The sequence below is a fragment of the Drosophila obscura genome, unplaced genomic scaffold (genome assembly GCF_018151105.1).
Source record: "Drosophila obscura isolate BZ-5 IFL unplaced genomic scaffold, ASM1815110v1 contig_29, whole genome shotgun sequence".
In the NCBI taxonomy this organism is placed as follows: domain Eukaryota; kingdom Metazoa; phylum Arthropoda; class Insecta; order Diptera; family Drosophilidae; genus Drosophila; species Drosophila obscura.
This window is the reverse complement of record NW_024542816.1, coordinates 702,501-718,983: the sequence shown is the minus strand read 5'-3', so window position 1 is coordinate 718,983 and position 16,483 is coordinate 702,501. Positions and strand designations below refer to the sequence as shown.

Genomic DNA, 16,483 nt, shown 5'->3' with positions numbered 1-16,483 from the left:
AAGAGACAAAGAGCAGGAGAGAGAGAGAGAGAGAGAGAGAGTTGCTAAGTGTGAGACGACTTTTGGTCTTCTATCTGGAATTGGGCCTGGAGTTCTGTTCTGTTTTCTGTTTTCTGTTCTGATGGCTTGGTTCTGATGTCTGTTTATATTTACAGAGTGCATCCCCATACATACACATATGTATGTATTCACTTGTATTCATGTGGTGTAAGTGGGGGGTGTGGGGCGGAGTGGAATGGCCAAGAGTTTTGGAGTTTTTCTATCATACAGTTTTTTTGGGTCCCGAGACTCTTCTGTGCATGTGGATGGGTCTGTGTCATCACAGTTACAGTGGGGCATTTATTAGTTTACAGTGGGGCGATGCGAATTCATGTGTGTGTGTGTGTGTGTGTGTGTGTGGGGTGTGTGTGGTATCGAGAGAGTGGGAGAGAGAGAGAGAGGGGGAGATACAGAGGGAGAGTTCTCTTTTTAGAGGGATTCGTTCGGGGCTGAGTTCTATACAACTTAGAGACTAGAATAGGATGAGGACTATAGATAGATAGATTGATTGATATTGTAGGCACGAATACAGAATACATACTTAGAGATAGGATAAGGATACAGACAAAGAGCAAAATGTGAGTGACAAAGAAGGCAAACGAAAGTGGGAGGAGTACAACAAGAGACAAGGTGACAATCAAGGCAAATAAGATATTGATATAGATATTGATATTGAGATAGCATATGAGCGAGAGAGACAGAGAGATAGTTATACAAATCGTGTGTGTGTTTCGGAGGTGTACGACGGAGTATGCAAAGTGTTCGAGTCGAGTCGAGTCGGGGTGGGGCTGGATGCTGGTATGCTGGGATGCAAACTCATTTATCAGCTCTAATAGCTGATTGGTTAGCTAACCGAACCCATGCAAAGCTCAACAACGAACTCGAACGAACGGTAATGCTTACCTGGTGCAAAGTACAATTATACAGACACATAGATACACAGATATAGATATAGATATACGGATAGAAAGAGTATATACATATATAGTATGTAATGGTATGGCATAGCAACAAAGTATATTTATGGTTAGATGGCTCTCGTATATCTACCGATACTCATACGGATACCGAACTGCATGCGGATGCGCGCTGCTTGCTATTGAACTCGTAACGGTAACGCTTAACTGACATGCCAACTCAAGAGTCTTAATCGAAATGGTAATCGTAATCGAAATCGGTATTGTAATCGAACGAACTGAATATCAAAGCATGTTCAACTGAATACTACACTCAAGTACACACCACAAATTAGTGTTGTGAGCGAGCAATCGCCATCGACATCGACATCGGCATCGACATCGCTCTGCCAATCGACGTATCGATAATAAATCATAAAATAATAAGCAGAAATCCCTGTGTGTGCGTGTGTCTGTGTGTGGGACACTCGCACACACATGGAAGGACACAGCAGACAGACGAAGACAAAGCGAGAGAGAGAGAGTGAGAGAGAGAGCGAGAGAGTGATAGGAAGACACAACGGTAACAATGCTTTACGATCAATGGTTATCGCAACGGTAAATGAAATCGAAACAGAAACGGAAACGGAATCGGAAAACAAATTACTCGCTGAAACTGAAGCGAAATTCAAAGTAAAAAGAAACAAACACAAAATGCTCTTTCTTTTCCGTAAATCATTTTCTTTCGCTTTGGTTTTTAGAGTTTAGCATTTCTTTTTCAGTTTCATGAACAGTTAATCGTAATCATATCAGTAGTAGCAGATTATGGCGTAACATTAGGAGTAGTAGTAGTAGTAGTAGTAGTAGTAGTATAGATATATATATATTTATAGGTTTATATATGGTATAAGGCTGATATCAATGGGTCTACCTGGAACACTGTGACGAGCGCCCAGAGCAGGCTGTCGAAATTCTTACGATCGCAAATCATCTCTCCGTTAACTTTCTCGCAGAATTTACATCCGAACAGATTCATGCCGAGTATACTAAAGTGATGGTTTGTTTTTGTTGATATATAATATGATATATATATATATATATATATGTATATATATTTTATTGTTGTTGTTGGGTTTTTTGTTGTTGTTTGTTTTTTTCGATTATCATTATAGCATATATTCTTATATATTTTTGTGTGGTTTTTTGGGGTTGGTGTTTAGCATACAATTAAGTTTATTTTAGTTTCGGTTTTCAGTTTATTCGATTATTATTTTGTTTTGGTTTTGGATTTTAGTTAGTTTTTTGTTTTGTTTTTTTTTTTTATTTAATTGTGTGGAGTGTGACGAAGAGAGAGAGAGAGAGACAAAATATAGAAATAGAGAGAGAGAGAGAGTTAAGAGAGAAAGAGACAGAGTGAGAGAGAGTGTGAGAGAAAAAGACAGACAGAGAGAGAGAGAGAGAGAGAAGGAGCAAGAGAGAGTGTTTGTGTGGCTGTTGAGTGAGCGACGAGCGGCAAACAAAAGAAAACACTCAAAGAGAGAGACAGAGAGAGACAGACAGAGTGAGAGCGGGAGGGAAAGAGAGTGTCATATAGAGAGAGGGAGGGGCCTTTCCTTTCCGAGGATCAAAGCTGAGCCACACGACTGCAATCGGACTACAACAGAAGTATGTATAACGAAACAAAGATTCAGTTCAATCCCAAGCTGAGAGAGAGAGAGAGAGAGAGAGAGAGAGAGAAGTGGAGAAGCTATAGCCTGTGGAGGGTGGGTGACGGATGGTGACATGGGGTTTGGTTTGGTTTGGTTTGGTTTGGTTTGGTTTGGTGGGGTTATTCATTCAGATTTTTGGTTTGGCTTGGTTTGGTTTGGTTTGTGGTCTGTTTTGCGGTTTAGGTTTAGGTTTCTCATTCGAGTTTAATCAAGGGTCGTTTATCGAGTTGGTTGGTTTATCGGCTTTGGTTTCAGTCGTCTCGTACAGCTATCGACGCTGGCTTCAAATACGGCATGGCATTTTCATTAATTTCTTTAATCGGTGGCATTCGGTACACGATATGTACGAGTAGTAGTAGTAGTAGTAGTATGTAGCGGCAGATACGAGTGGTATGTGTATCTGGAGAGTGACTTATTGTATGTCTCGTAGTATGTATGTGTTGCATGTTGCATGTGTTGCAGCTGTTTTGCTATTCTAACTACACAAACTCGATTACTTTTACTTTAGCAACTAGACAAGCTAATTATCTTGTACTGTATGTGTACGTGTGGGGTACGTGTGTTGTATTGTGTTCTATTGTGTGTGAAATTGATACAATACCATAGTTATACGAGTACGAGTATTATCAATTACGAGTAATCATATATATTATAGCGATAGAGAGAGAGAGAGAGAGTCATAGAAAGAGAGAGGGCGAGTATATATCGAGTACGAGTAATATCAAAACTGCAACGGCGTGTCTGTGCATGTCTCTGCGTGTCTGTTCGTGTCTCTGCGTGTTTGTGCGTGGCTCTGTGTGAAAAGCTCAAGTTGCTCGCAAGCCAAAGTTCCAGTGTCTCCCTGAGTGTGGCTGTGGCTGTGTGGTGTGTGTTGTGTGTACGATCTGCGTGCGTGTCTTTGCATGGCTCTGCACTTAAAGCTCAAGTTGCTCGCAAGCAAAAGTTCTAGTGTCTCTCTGAGTGTGGCTATTGTTCTTGTGGTGTGTCTGCGTGTCTGTTCGTGTCTCTGCGTGTCTCTTCGCGTCTGTGCGTGTCTCTGCGTGTAAAGCTCAAGTTGCTCGCAAGCCAACGTTCCAGTGTCTCTCTGAGTGTGGCTGTGGTTGTGTGGGGTGTGGTGTGTGTGTGTTTCAGTGTTGGTTAACGCTAAGAAGCTAAAACACACATTTAGTTAATTTGAATTGGAATAAAGCTTATTTTTGGCTAACTAACTGGCTAACTAATTTGTTTGTGTGTGTCTTTATTCATTGAGATAGTTACTGTGTCTGTTGGTGTTCTTGTTGTCGGTGTATCGGTGTGGAAACTCAAGTAAACGAAATGAATTTTGAGCAGAAATTGAATTGGAGTGTAAGAGTGGCAGAAGTAGTGAGTGATTTTGGAATTTGAAACGGGGGGACTAAGCGAGTACGAATATCCTTGACTATAAGCTGTAAAAGAATTTAAATTGTACGCGGAGCCATCATACTGATGGTGCATCAAGTGAGACAGTTGTATATAGACAGAGAGAGAGTGAGAGAGAGAGAATGAATAAATCCACTCGATCGTGTGTGGGTGTGAAAGAGAGAGAGAGAGAGAGAGTAATGCAAGTGAGCGAGCGAGAAGTCAAAGTGTACGACAACTTACAGCAGAGAGAGAGAGAGAGAGGAATGAATGTGTGGAGTGGGGAAAGAGATCAAAAGCAAGTGATACGGGTGGGGGGAGGGGGTGGTACAGTTCTTGCTTGTACGAGAGAATCGATTGCTTACAAAGTTACCAAAATCGTAACGCTAACTACGTTTCTTCATTACGTTTCAAATATGTTACTGAGAGAGAGAGCGAGAGAGACAAAGAGACAGAGAGTGTAATAGAGAGAGAGAGAGAGAGCGAGAGAGAGCTTAAATGTGTTTGTGTTTAATTGGGAGATCGATTGGAGAGAGAGAGAGCGAGAGAGAGAGGGATAGAGAGACATTTAGGCAAATCTTTACTCAAATACATATGTAGGTATTACTCAAGTGGTACGCAGCGGTACTTGGGTACAAATAGGTAGAATGATCGTGTCAAAGCATACGAGTAGTACAATATTAACGAGTACAGTTACGAGTAATTTAATTACGAGTACCAGAGCACAATTTCGACGGGTTGGGTGAGGGTGGCTAATACATAGGTGGGGGGTGTGTGGTTAAATGAGAGAGGGGGAGAGAGAGAAGGAGGGTGTGTGTGTTTTGGGAATTGCATGAAGAAATTAGCCAAATCTCCCACGTTTGACTGTGGCAGATATGCATTCGATGTGTAGATGGTGAGGGACGAGACTGTACTTCAATATGGAGGGTGGGAGGGACAGGATATGAGTGGTTCGGTTCATGGGTTGAGTTGAGTGGGTGCTTCATGGGCTCGTGGGTGGATCGATTGAACTGTATGGTAAGCAGCTATGCTCTAAGAACTGTTAGACGGTAAACGGTCGACGGTAGCCGCCTTGCTATGAATGGGCTAACAAACTTGAACTGCTTGTGGGTAATATCGGGTGGTGGTAATGTCGGGTACGGTATATTTCGTACTTGTCGATTCCATTCTTATTTTTATTTTGGCTGGGACTTGTTTGGATTTACTTTCTTTCTTCTTAATTTTTGGGGATCGTTTTTGTTTTTGGGGGGGTTTTTTCGCGTTCGATAGCCGTTTAATCGGCTATCGATTAGTCGTTGATTAACTCTGATTGGATTTTCTTTCTTTTCGTTACTTCATTATCTTTTGTTATCTCCGCCTTCTTCGTGTATTGTATGTGTGTGTTTATACTATATGTATGTATGTATGTATGTATGTATGTGTGTGTTAGTATTGGTTAGATATTTGTGTGCGCGTGTGTGTGTGTATTAATTTTCTTTTTTTGATTTTGATTTCCTTCTTTGTGTTAGTTTCATCGTGTTGTTGGTTGTTGGACTGGCTTTTGAGGGCACTTTCGAACTCACCTGAAGATGAATATAAACAGTACCAGCAGGGAGAAGAAGACGGCCACGTTGTCCATGGTGCGCAGCATGACGAACAGCTGCCGCCGCAGATTCGGCATGAAGCGGACGAGCTTGAGGATGCGGAGCAGCCGGAATGTGCGCAGAACCGACAAACCGGAGCCACCGCCCCCCGTGCCGTTGCCCAAAAACTGTTGGCATATCTCAATGGCGCTGATGGAGAGCAATGCAGCAATATTAAGTGTAACGAGAACGAGAAGGCAACGAATCGCTGGGAAACAACTCGCTCACCTGAGTATGACAATTATGCCGTCAAAGACATTGAATCCATTGGCTATGTAGCGGAAGGGCCCCTCGGCCACCACCTTGAGCAGCATCTCGACGGCAAAGATGCCGGAGAAGACAATGTTGCTGGTCTCCACGATGGCCGTGAGCTCCGGCGGCTGGTTGTGGTACTCGATGCCCATGGAGAGCGTGTTGATCAGTATGGCCAGCAGGATGCCCTGCTGGAAGTACTTGTGCTCCACCAGGCGCCTGATGTAGCGCCGGACGTAGCTGCAGATGCGCGACAGGCAGCGGTAGGAGGCGATCAGGCCGCGCATCGCCGGCGATCGCTGATGGTGTCGCTCCTCCAGCGGCGAGAGGGCGTTCTGGTACAGGTCGTAGCAGCAGGCGTAGTCCTCCATGTAGTTGCCCGTGGGACCACCATGATCGCCATGATCGCGCCCATGTCCCTGCCCGTGGGATGTGTGGCCTCGTGATCTGTGTCCATTGTTGTTCCTGCTGTGGCTGTTGTTGTTATTATTGTGGTGATGCTGGTGCTGATGCTGATGCTGGTGCTGATGCTGGTGGGGATGCGAGTGATGTTCTCGCCGCTGGCGATGGTGGGTGGCTGCTGCCTGCGACTCCCCAGGTCCCACAGCCCCTGAGACGGCGACCACAGTGCTGGGCGCGCCGCTCAGCTCGAAGGCATCGCCAGTTCCACCCGTCGCCTGATCCGGCGATGGCTGGAAATGTCCCGGTGACTGGACAGAGACTAACTGGGACTGGGCCTGGGCCTGGGCCTGTCCTTGTCCTTGTCCCGTGTTCGTGGTGGTCGTCGTCGGTGGCCGCTTGTGCTGGGCCTTAAGCGCCTCAGCGGTGTGTGGATCGCAGCGGGCCAGCGACGTGTAAAAGGACTCGAGCGTGCTCTGTCCCGTCGGCAGGGCCGCTGAAAAGGCCACAGAGAATGCTAACAGCTCTTGACAAGTCATCGCATCGTGTATACCCAGCTCGGAGCAATCTGCATATGGATTGGCGATGGTGTCGATGGTCTGCGGCAGGTTCACCTGCTCGGAAACAGCGGAGAGTGTTACGGAGTCTTGCGGAACCTCAATCATGCTGGATCTGCTCAATCACTCACCTGCCAGATGCTGCCATCGCCGACCTGGGTCATCTTCTCCGTGGAGAATATGGTGGTGCTTTTCTCTGGGACCGTCGCACCACCACCACCACCACTGCCACTGCCACCACTGTGGTTGCTGTGGCTGTGGCTGTTGCTGCCACCGGAACCTGCCGCCGATGTCGATGCTGCTGCTGATGTCGCTGCCGCTGACGCTGCTGCCGCCGCCGCAGCTGCTGCTGTTCCCGCCACTGTGGCAACAGTGGCAATGGTTGTTGCCGCTGGGGGGGCGGTGGCGCTGCCCGGTGTCAGGGCAGGCTGCTCCGCGCTGAGGGCGGGAGGCGTGTGCAGCAGCACGTACTCGTTGAACATCACCGACGGACGCCGGCTGGCCGAAGTGGGCGGACTGAGGAATCCCGAGGTGCACGGGTGGCTCTGTATTCAAGAGTATGCGAGAATTAGAAATGCCAGATCTCTCACTCATGGCTATGATAATGGCAGGGAAGCGGAGTCTCTACACGGCGGAGGGGGGTGGGTCAGTGTTCGTTCGGCTCTGAGAAATGCTGAGGACAATGCAAAAGCTACTGGGTAGGGCTTACACTGTGCAGGACACACAAAAGGACATGGGAAAGTTGCTGTGAGTTGCTTTGCTGGATGGGGAGGAGACTTTTGTCAGCGACTATTGGAAGGTTGAAATGAAAACGAACGCCCAAAGCCCAGGCATAGCCTTCCAGCAGGTCTAAACGAAAGACTGCGCTGCTTGACTCCTGCTTGATAACGGAAATGAAGGTTAGGTAGTTGAACTGCTTGCAGCATAATCTGCGCTCTTTTTCTTTACGAATGGAAAGCAGTCCGTTTGAATACTTTTATTGGATCAATTTACCCCCATTGTGAGTACATTTATGGGGAACCGTAATATAATGGAAAAATGCCTTCGCCTCTGCTATTGCGAGTCATTAAAATTGTATCAATTTCACATATTCAAATAGAAACGAAATGAGATAAATAATTAATTGGCATTCAAGCGAGAAAATGTGGGGACAATGGCAGGACAATGGGCAATAGATTCAGATTCAGCAACTCAATGGGGCAATCAACGCTCTATATACAAAGGTACCTGTGTATTCATAAATTTAAATGCACTTATACGCGTACATATTTACATACACAATCGACAAAAAAAAAAACGTGATAACGATTTCAACTGTATTTTTAATATGCAAACAAATGCGGGCATTCGCTTATAGCTCCAATTTGTACGGGATATGTTTTTGCAAACGCTTTTCCGCACTTATTTTTATGTTTTTTTTTTTTTTGCTGTATGTTTTCTTTAGTGCAGCGACTGAATGCCCTTGCCAATGGTAAAACAAATTGCAATGGCAAGGGCCGCCAGGATTCGGTGTGTCCGAAAAACCCTCTGGTGTACATATTTTTATTTTGTTTTATTTAATTGAACGTTTTTTGAGTGTGTTAGTTAGTTAGTACCTTGCCTAAATTTCCCAACTGCAGCTACGAGATTGGCAAATGTTTATAACAAATATGAAAGAATTTTATTATTATCATTTTTCTGTTTTTTGTTTTTTGTTTTTGTTGTTGACGGCATTCCATTTGTGGATAAATCGGTTGGTTTGTCAGCTTCGTCTGTTTTTGTGTGGCAATTTTGCGAGATACAAATATATTCTGTTCTGTGGCTTTATCTGTTGCTGTTTGCAGTTTGCTGTTTTCCGTTCGAATGGATTCTGTGGCCCGGTGGACCAGAGCGTGTGTGGTGTGTATGGTGTGTGAATGGACTGATGGACTGATGTGATCGATGATCGATTGACAGATACTCACAATCAGCTGCTCCGAGTCCATGATCTGCTGTGGGAACTTCAGCAGAATTGTCTTCTGCTCGCCGGCACTGCCCTCGGGCTTCAGCTGTGAGGACTTTTTCATCGAGGAGCTGCGTGGCATGACCATTCCGCCGCCGAGGCCACAGGCCGCCGCTGCCTCGCCCAGAGACTGTTCGGTTTTGTCGGAGGATGAGTGCTGCTGCTGCTGTTGCTGCTGCTGCTGTTGCTGCTGCTGAGCGGCCTGTTGATGCTGCGCTGTCGACATGGTCACACTGGCCGTGCTGCCATTTATACCGTTCACCAATGCCACTGTGGTGCAGCTGGGCACATTGTTGCTGGCATTCGCATTGGTGTTGGCCATCGTGTTGGTGCTGCTGCCATTGTGATTGTTGGTGTTGTTGTTGTTGTTGTTGGAATTCGAGTTTGAGTTGAGCGGCACCATGACGGTAATCATCTGATCCTGAATGCCGGACGGATGCTTGCGATTACTGTACTTGGGGCACTTGGGATGGTGGCACTTGATGCGTGACGGCGAGAAGGTCAGATTGTCGGCATTGGGCAGCAGTCCCTCCTTGCGCTGCTGCCGCTGGTACCTGTATTGTGGCCAGGTCAGGTCAGGTCAGGTCAGGTGGTGGTTGTGTTGTTTGGTGGGGTGGTGTTTCGTGGGGGGGTGGTGGTGGTGGTGGTGTGGGGTGGTGTGGAAAACCAAATTTGATTAGTAACAAGTTGGCTGGCAATTCGCGTAATTCACACATATGTCTGTACACAAAACATCGTGTTCTCTGTGGGGTGGGCTGGGGGCTGGGGGGGTACTGGGGTTGTACTTTGGGGGCAGGGTCAACCGATGGGGCTGTTGCACGTGCGGGGTTGCTGGGTGGATTGTACGTGCACTCTCATTAGACCCAAGTTGGATCTGTGGAGCTGCTGTGTATCTGTGTCTCTGTGTCTCTGTGCTGTAGTGTGGCTTCAGGTGTGTGCGTGTGTGTGTGTGTGTGTGTGTGTGCTTAGCAATTAGACAGACAACAATGGCAATTACATAATTCAATCAAATGAATGAACTAAGGACAACAGCGGTACAAAAATGCAAATGATCCAAATTAACATGAGTTCCAGCTGTGGAATCAGTGTTGCATCACGGCATTCAACATGGAACGGGGGTCTGTGTGTGTGTGTGTGTGTGTGTGTGTGCTGCATCACTGTGCGGCATATATCGAGCTGAGCTGGTGGATTGGTTGGGTTAATCTACGAGATCAACAATATGTAAGCATCCCAGGGGACCTTCTATACCCCCTGGCGCCAATGTATGCATGTTGGGTTGCTTTAGATGCACATCTCAAAGGAGAGAGAGAGCGAGAGGGAGAGAGAGAGAGCGAGTCTAGTCTAGCCGCTACGCTCCCCCGCCCATCTATGGGCGAGCCCTCGACTATTCGCGCTGCTAATCTACGCATTCCCAGTGCTCTACTCGCACTCTTTTGTTGTGCTATATAAGCGGAGCGACACACGGATGCACGTCCAAAAATAATAATTGAAAAAACGAAAAGTCATAAAAAATGCAAGAAGCCCGGAGAAAAAAAAACGCGGCTGACAACTGCACAAAATGAAAATGAAAATGGAAAACCAAACCAAACTAGATGCAGGGGAAATGTCTATGCAAATGGGAAGGGATGCCAGGGATACGTTGAAATGAATTTTTCATAAATCAACATCGAAATAAGAAGGAATAAGCGCCGCGAAGGTAAAACCCCAGAGCGGAAACTAAAACGGAATGGAACGGTGAAGTGGAATGGAATGGCATGGAGAGGAGAAGTGGAAGTGGGAGTGAATGTGCCTGCAAAGGGCTAAATGAATGGTGCATGGAACCATGGAACGAAGGAATCAAACGAAGCAGCAGAGGAATGGAACGAAATGGAACGGGTAAACGGGGAAAACGAAACATAACCCCTAACGTAGCTATGGGGAATGCAGTGAATGGTATTGAAATGGTTAATAAATAAACGGAAAAGTATATATGGAACGGATAAACAGAACAGAACGGAACGGAACGCATGAAAAAGAGGAACGGCGAACATAAGGCAAGGAACCAAGGAACACCATTTAATATGGCATTGAATAGGGGCAACTGAAAACCCCGAATTAAACCCAGGGGCTTCGTCAATCATCTCTTTGAAGTGAGTGAGAGTGTGTGTGCGAGAGAATCGCCTGAGGTTGGGGCTGGCATCGAGGAAATACATCGAGAAAATCCATTTTCGCCTCCCTCCCCCCGTCAGAGAGTCTCAGTAGGGGGGTGGGCTCTGGCTCTGGCTCTGGCTGAGAGTTGAGTGCGCTAATTACTCGCTTTAATGGGTTAGGTTAGTAATCAATCAGTTTTCAAGTGACTAAAGCCTAGAGCTTTGCTTTGCTTTTCTTTGCTTTGCTTTGCTTTGCTTTTCGTGAAAGAGAACTTTTTGGTGGAGACTCCGAGAGTGGAGAGGAGAGAGAGAGAGAGAGAGTCAGGGGAGAGACATAGACATAGACAGAGAGAGAGAACTCATATCGGAAACGGAAATAACAAATGAAAATCGTAATTGAATCAAATCAAAAGGTACAAGCAGCATACTTATATAATCTGTACTTCTTTAACATTCGTCTCTTGAAGCGCCGCCACAGATGGGCGATGTATTTGACTATCTCCGCGTAGCATGTGGCCGGCTCCGAGTTGTTTGTGCTGCTCGCCAGCGTCGATGTGGACGTGTACCGGGCCCGTTCCTGTCGCATGCGCTCCATCTCGCGCTTCTTCGTCTCCGAGAACTGGGTGGCGATGACGACCAGGCATAGGTTGATCATAAAGAACGACCCGATCTGCAATACAAAATAGTACACAATGCATTAACGATTATCCCCTCGTAAGCCAGGAGTTATCCCAGCGTAAACCCCCCCTTAAAAATCAATGCTCAAAATGTCCGAATATTATCCGCGTATTAGCATCAAATATCCATCCATTTCGCCCTGTGGCAGTGCTACGTGGAGGTAAATGTAAGCACGCCCAGGACTGAAGGGGGGGCCAGTCCAGGCTGGTACCCAACGGCAGGTGAGGCTCAGGACTCTGCTCAGCTCAGCTCAGCAGTTCCCGCAAAAACTTTTCGCATTTCCGTTAAAAAGTTTTCGTTTTCGTTTTCATTCTCGTTTCTGGCGGGGCGACAAATGCGAACTGAAACTTTTACTTTTACTTTTACACTGACTTGGTTGGTTTTGTGTAGGTTTGGTTTTCGTTGCTGCTGGCTGGCCTTCGCAGGAAGCATTTTAATCCATCCACTTAAATTCAATTAGCGGCTATCTGCTGCCAGATTGCAGCCTAATGCTCGGACTCATCCCCAGTCCTGTCGAGGGTTCGCCAATGCATACTTTGGAAGCCATCGAATGCCAATTGATTGAATTAGTTTTGTGGTCTGTGCCTGAGTACTTTCTCCATAAAGACAGCTTCCAACTGGTCCCACTTTAAAGGCAGAGCACACCGAGTTTCGGGACAACTTTAAATTGGAAACATATGTCAAGGAATGGAGAGAGAGAGAGAGAGAGAGAGAGGAGAGCGTGTAATGCAGACTGCAGGAAAACTATTTGCATGCCAAAAGTTGTAGCCGGGATGAGAAAAATCATCATCAGAGGGAAAGAAAACAGGCATGGTGCCTGGGATGGAGGAGGGAAACTGTGCAAACTTCAAACATAAATAATGAAATTTTCCTCATGCGTATCTCTCAGTATATGCCTGCAACTGCTGCAACTGCTGCAACTGCTCCAACTGTAGCTGTATCTGTATCTGTTTCTGTTTCTGTGTCCGTCTCTGTGCATCCATCTGCAATTGTAGCTCTGTTTGTATGCACTTAAAGGCTTTTAATTGGTCCAAGGACACCTGAGCACGAATACTGCCATGCAAATGACACAACAACAGACTGGAGTCCACTCGAAGTCCGTCCGACCAAAGTGTGCCCCCCCCCTGCACCCGGACAGGGGACAGTGGACAGTGGACAATGGAGAGCGGAGAGGCTCTACAGCTCTCTCTGCCTGTCTGCATTGCAACATGTTGCCAGATGCTGGTCGACAGTGCAACAGCATCATGAATTTCAAAGCCTTCAACGTACACTCGTACACTCGAAGAAATTGAAATCAATTTCGAACTGGATGCCTCCAATCTCTTCGATCGTTCCCATAGCAGCACAGACAGTTCCTGATCCATATTATATTTAATCGCACTTCCTGGCGATGGTAAATATTACCCCCTATTTTTTAGCTATTGTTTGGCAATGGATTTTCATTTTTTTTTTTTTTTTTTTTTTTTGCCTGTGTAGACAAACTTTTGGGGGCTGTCTGTCGGCCTGTCTGTCGGTCTGTCTGTGTGTGTGTGTGTATATATTTTTGGCTGTAGTTGAAAAGTAATTTACTTATTTACATTGGCAAATTGCTTTAGAATACTTTTGGATGCAGTAATCGGAATTGCTGCACCTCTCCCCATGCACCAGCCCGTCATCGCTGCAGCTGCAGCTTCGGAATCAGCTTCAGCTTCAGCTCAATTAGTCCGGCCAGCTGAATGTGCAGGTCGCTCCAAGCCCTGCCCAACCATCCATTGAATATTCATTGAGCTCGTGATCAAATTTTGGGGCCGGGCCCGCACCCCGCACCCGCACCGTGTATAGCACTCACTCACCACAATCAGCAGTACAAAGTAGATCCAATCCCAAAAGCTGTGCGCATCCTGCACGTAATACATTATGTCCGTCCAGCCCTCCAGCGAGATGACCTGCAAATCCAACAAATATTTCACCATAATTAGCACACACACACAGGGGTACAGGGATACAGGGATACAATACACATGCATAGACACACTTGTATGCCTTGATATCAAATGGAGGTTAAATGTACGGGCGCATATGGAGGCAAGCGTTTAGCTTTAGCTTTGGCCTTTTATTGTTCTCGCCCCTGCCGCTGCCCCAGCCCCAGCCCCTGCCCCTGCCACAGCGTGCCATGGTCCGGGCGTGGTCAGGCGTGGGCGGAGCAATTAGGATTTGCCTTTCGGCCTTCTGCACCACGTCACGTATGCGTAATGTGCTGCGATATTCGTGCTCAGCAGCGGCTGGGATCGTGTCGAATGGGGGCATGGGGCATGGGGCTAGGGGCATGCGGTATGGCAGACAGATTACCTGTTGAAAGCTTCAGCTAACTAAAACAAAGCCTATCCTTGGCTCTCATCCCTCTGAAGAGTACAGTCAAGTACCCTGATGTTAAGTCCCCTCCTTTCTTTTGGCTACCAAATCCAACTCCCAACTCCAACGTACGAGCCAATCAGTGGGAGGGGGGAGCTTAACCCGTAACAGAATGAAATATGCCCCATGCAATCCGAGCACCACTCCGCTCAGCTTCCGCCAGGCACCTCAGTTGGCAGCTTCCTAGCTTCATGGCTTAATGTGCACTTGATTTGGAATTAATTACATCGTTTGACCTGCATATCAATGGACTGACTCGCTCGCGGTGTGTGGTGTGCGGGGTGCGGTGTGCGGTGTGCGTCATGCGCCCTCTCTAATTGGCATATCAATTAATGCCTGAAACGTGAGGGCCCCTCATTAGCTAGGGGGAAACTGATCCAATTCTGTGGGCTATCACTTGCGAGTATAACTAACGCGAACCTATCACTTTCCGCGCCCCTTCCCTGTGCCCGCTTGGCAAACTTTTCGCTCCCTCAAAATGATGCGCTGCTATGAATACAGCAGCGAGGTCGAGGTCGATGTCGAGGTCGATGTCGAGGTCCCTGTCCCTGCTTTGTTCTATTGGCTCACTGAAAGCGTTGCCACCACAGCTGAGTTGACACCGAATTAACATGCAACATGGCTGCTCGTTTTGCTCGCTCCTCCGCTTGTTGCCACTCGTATTTGTTGAACAAAGTTGAACACTAATTGGAAATCGGATGGTCGGCAAGAAGAGAGCGAGAGGAGTCTACATTTTCCCTCTGAAATTCAACGAAATGAAACGAAACCAACTGTGGTGTGGTGTGGTGTGCTGTGATGTGGGCAATAAATAGCACGAGTTATCATGTGGATAATGTTTGCGATTGTTAGGCACTTGTTGGGCCAAAGATACGCGTTCGTTCCCAGCACTGACTTGGATCTGGGACTGTTTAGCCATTGCCAACACTGTTTTCGAGCCTCTCAAGCGCAGTAAGCCCGCATTTAATTACACTTTGATAGCACGAGAGTATGAGAATGAGTATGAGAAAGAAAAGGAATCCAGCAGTAGCTGCACTTACCAGGAATATGGCCACCCAGGCCATGCCAATGTTGTCAAACGAAATGGTGCCCTGAAAGGGATTCTCGCCGGTCTGCTTGCACGTTGTGTAGTACTGGTTCCAGTTGACGCACGAGGTGTTCGTCGGCTCATTGAAGTCGAACAGCTTGGCCTCCTCTGCGAAAGGAAAGGGAATAAGCGATGGGAATGGGAGGAATACGAGTGGTAGGAGGTGTCAGTATCGTTGTACGAAATTGTGATTGTGATTGCTTTTGCTGCTGTTTCTGTTTGTGCTACTGGTTGGTGGGGTGGTTCCGGTTCCGGTTCCACTCCTCCCCCCAGCTGATGCTCAATTTAAGCTCATCATTAACCTCGAGGGAGAGCAATTAAAAACGCCATCAAATTTGATTACAGCGCAATTTGCACTTCATTTAGCTTTAAAGTTAATGTAATTGAGGCGGAGCAGGAGGAGGAGGAAGAGTAGGGATTACAGACTCGGGACTCGGGACACGGGACACCGGACACCGGACACCACTTACCATTGCAGACCAGTGAGCCGCTGCGGTAGGGGGGGAAGTTGCCGCACAGATGCATGCCCGAGTCGGTGGGCGTGGAGCAGATGTAGTCCTGATCCTTGGAGAACTCGTAGTACTGCGACAGGCTGCACATGTGGGTAGAGACAAAATGCGATTCATGTGATGCGATTTGTTAAATGAAATCGAAACATCCAGCACACACAGAAACAAAGTGTTCGAAAGAGAAGATCACACCAGAGAAATAGACAACGAGAGAGAGAAAGAGAGAGAGAGAAATACAGAGAAAAAGAGAGAGAGAAAGAGAGAGAGATAAAGAGAGAGAGAGAGAAAGAGAGAGCACAAAAAGTACAATTAATAATCGTGGTTCATATCAAATTCAAGTCAGTTTAGTCGATATGTTTATGCGTATCGTAAACATATACATCGAGATGTGGAAAAAAAGAGCGATTAATGATCGATAAATCGATTAATTTGGAATTCTGCAGAAGAGAGAATTTGTGCTTAATTTATTCCATGGCTTGATCTGCTCACGCGTGCTACACGCAGCTACACGAGAACATTCAACTAATTAGAGTGACAGAGACGGCCAATGGGTGAGGCAAAAACAAAAGAACAGCGTGACAGCGACAGTGAGAGTGACAGTGAGAGTGAGACAGAGAGTGTGTGAGAGACGGCTGACCAATGCAAAAGTTAGAGACAGCGAGTAGCGAGTAGCGAGTGATAGCGAGTGAGAGCTAGCGATAGAGCGACAGAGCGATAAAGAGCATGTGGCAAGGTGAGACAGAAAGAGAGAGACAGCTTTCGTCAAGCTAAGCGATAGAGCGATAGAGGCAGATAATTATAGTTCAGCCGCACACTCAAGGCGAGCTAGAGAGCGATAGACAGAGAGTTAGTGGAAGAGC

The 16,483-nt window shown here is 46.8% G+C and overlaps 1 protein-coding gene across 14 annotated transcripts in view; it reads right to left on the bottom strand.

Annotated features, from left to right (window-relative positions):
* The window catches only part of LOC111069365 (voltage-dependent T-type calcium channel subunit alpha-1G), an 86,882-nt gene that overhangs the window by 12,443 nt on the left and 57,956 nt on the right, over positions 1-16,483 (bottom strand). For 7 of the 14 annotated variants that reach the window (XM_041594545.1, XM_041594552.1, XM_041594547.1 and 4 more), the window contains 9 exons: positions 15,585-15,706; positions 15,068-15,222; positions 13,472-13,564; positions 11,390-11,631; positions 8,795-9,386; positions 8,447-8,470; positions 6,983-7,396; positions 5,872-6,908; positions 5,584-5,793 (listed from right to left, as the gene is read on the bottom strand). In XM_041594545.1, the coding sequence (XP_041450479.1) occupies positions 5,584-5,793; positions 5,872-6,908; positions 6,983-7,396; positions 8,447-8,470; positions 8,795-9,386; positions 11,390-11,631; positions 13,472-13,564; positions 15,068-15,222; positions 15,585-15,706 (2,889 nt within the window). Of the gene's footprint in view, positions 1-268; positions 312-1,866; positions 1,982-5,583; positions 5,794-5,871; positions 6,909-6,982; positions 7,397-8,446; positions 8,471-8,794; positions 9,387-11,389; positions 11,632-13,471; positions 13,565-15,067; positions 15,223-15,584; positions 15,707-16,483 lie in introns of those variants that run through there. The other 7 variants (XM_041594548.1, XM_041594550.1, XM_041594551.1 and 4 more) reach the window with 7 other exon arrangements.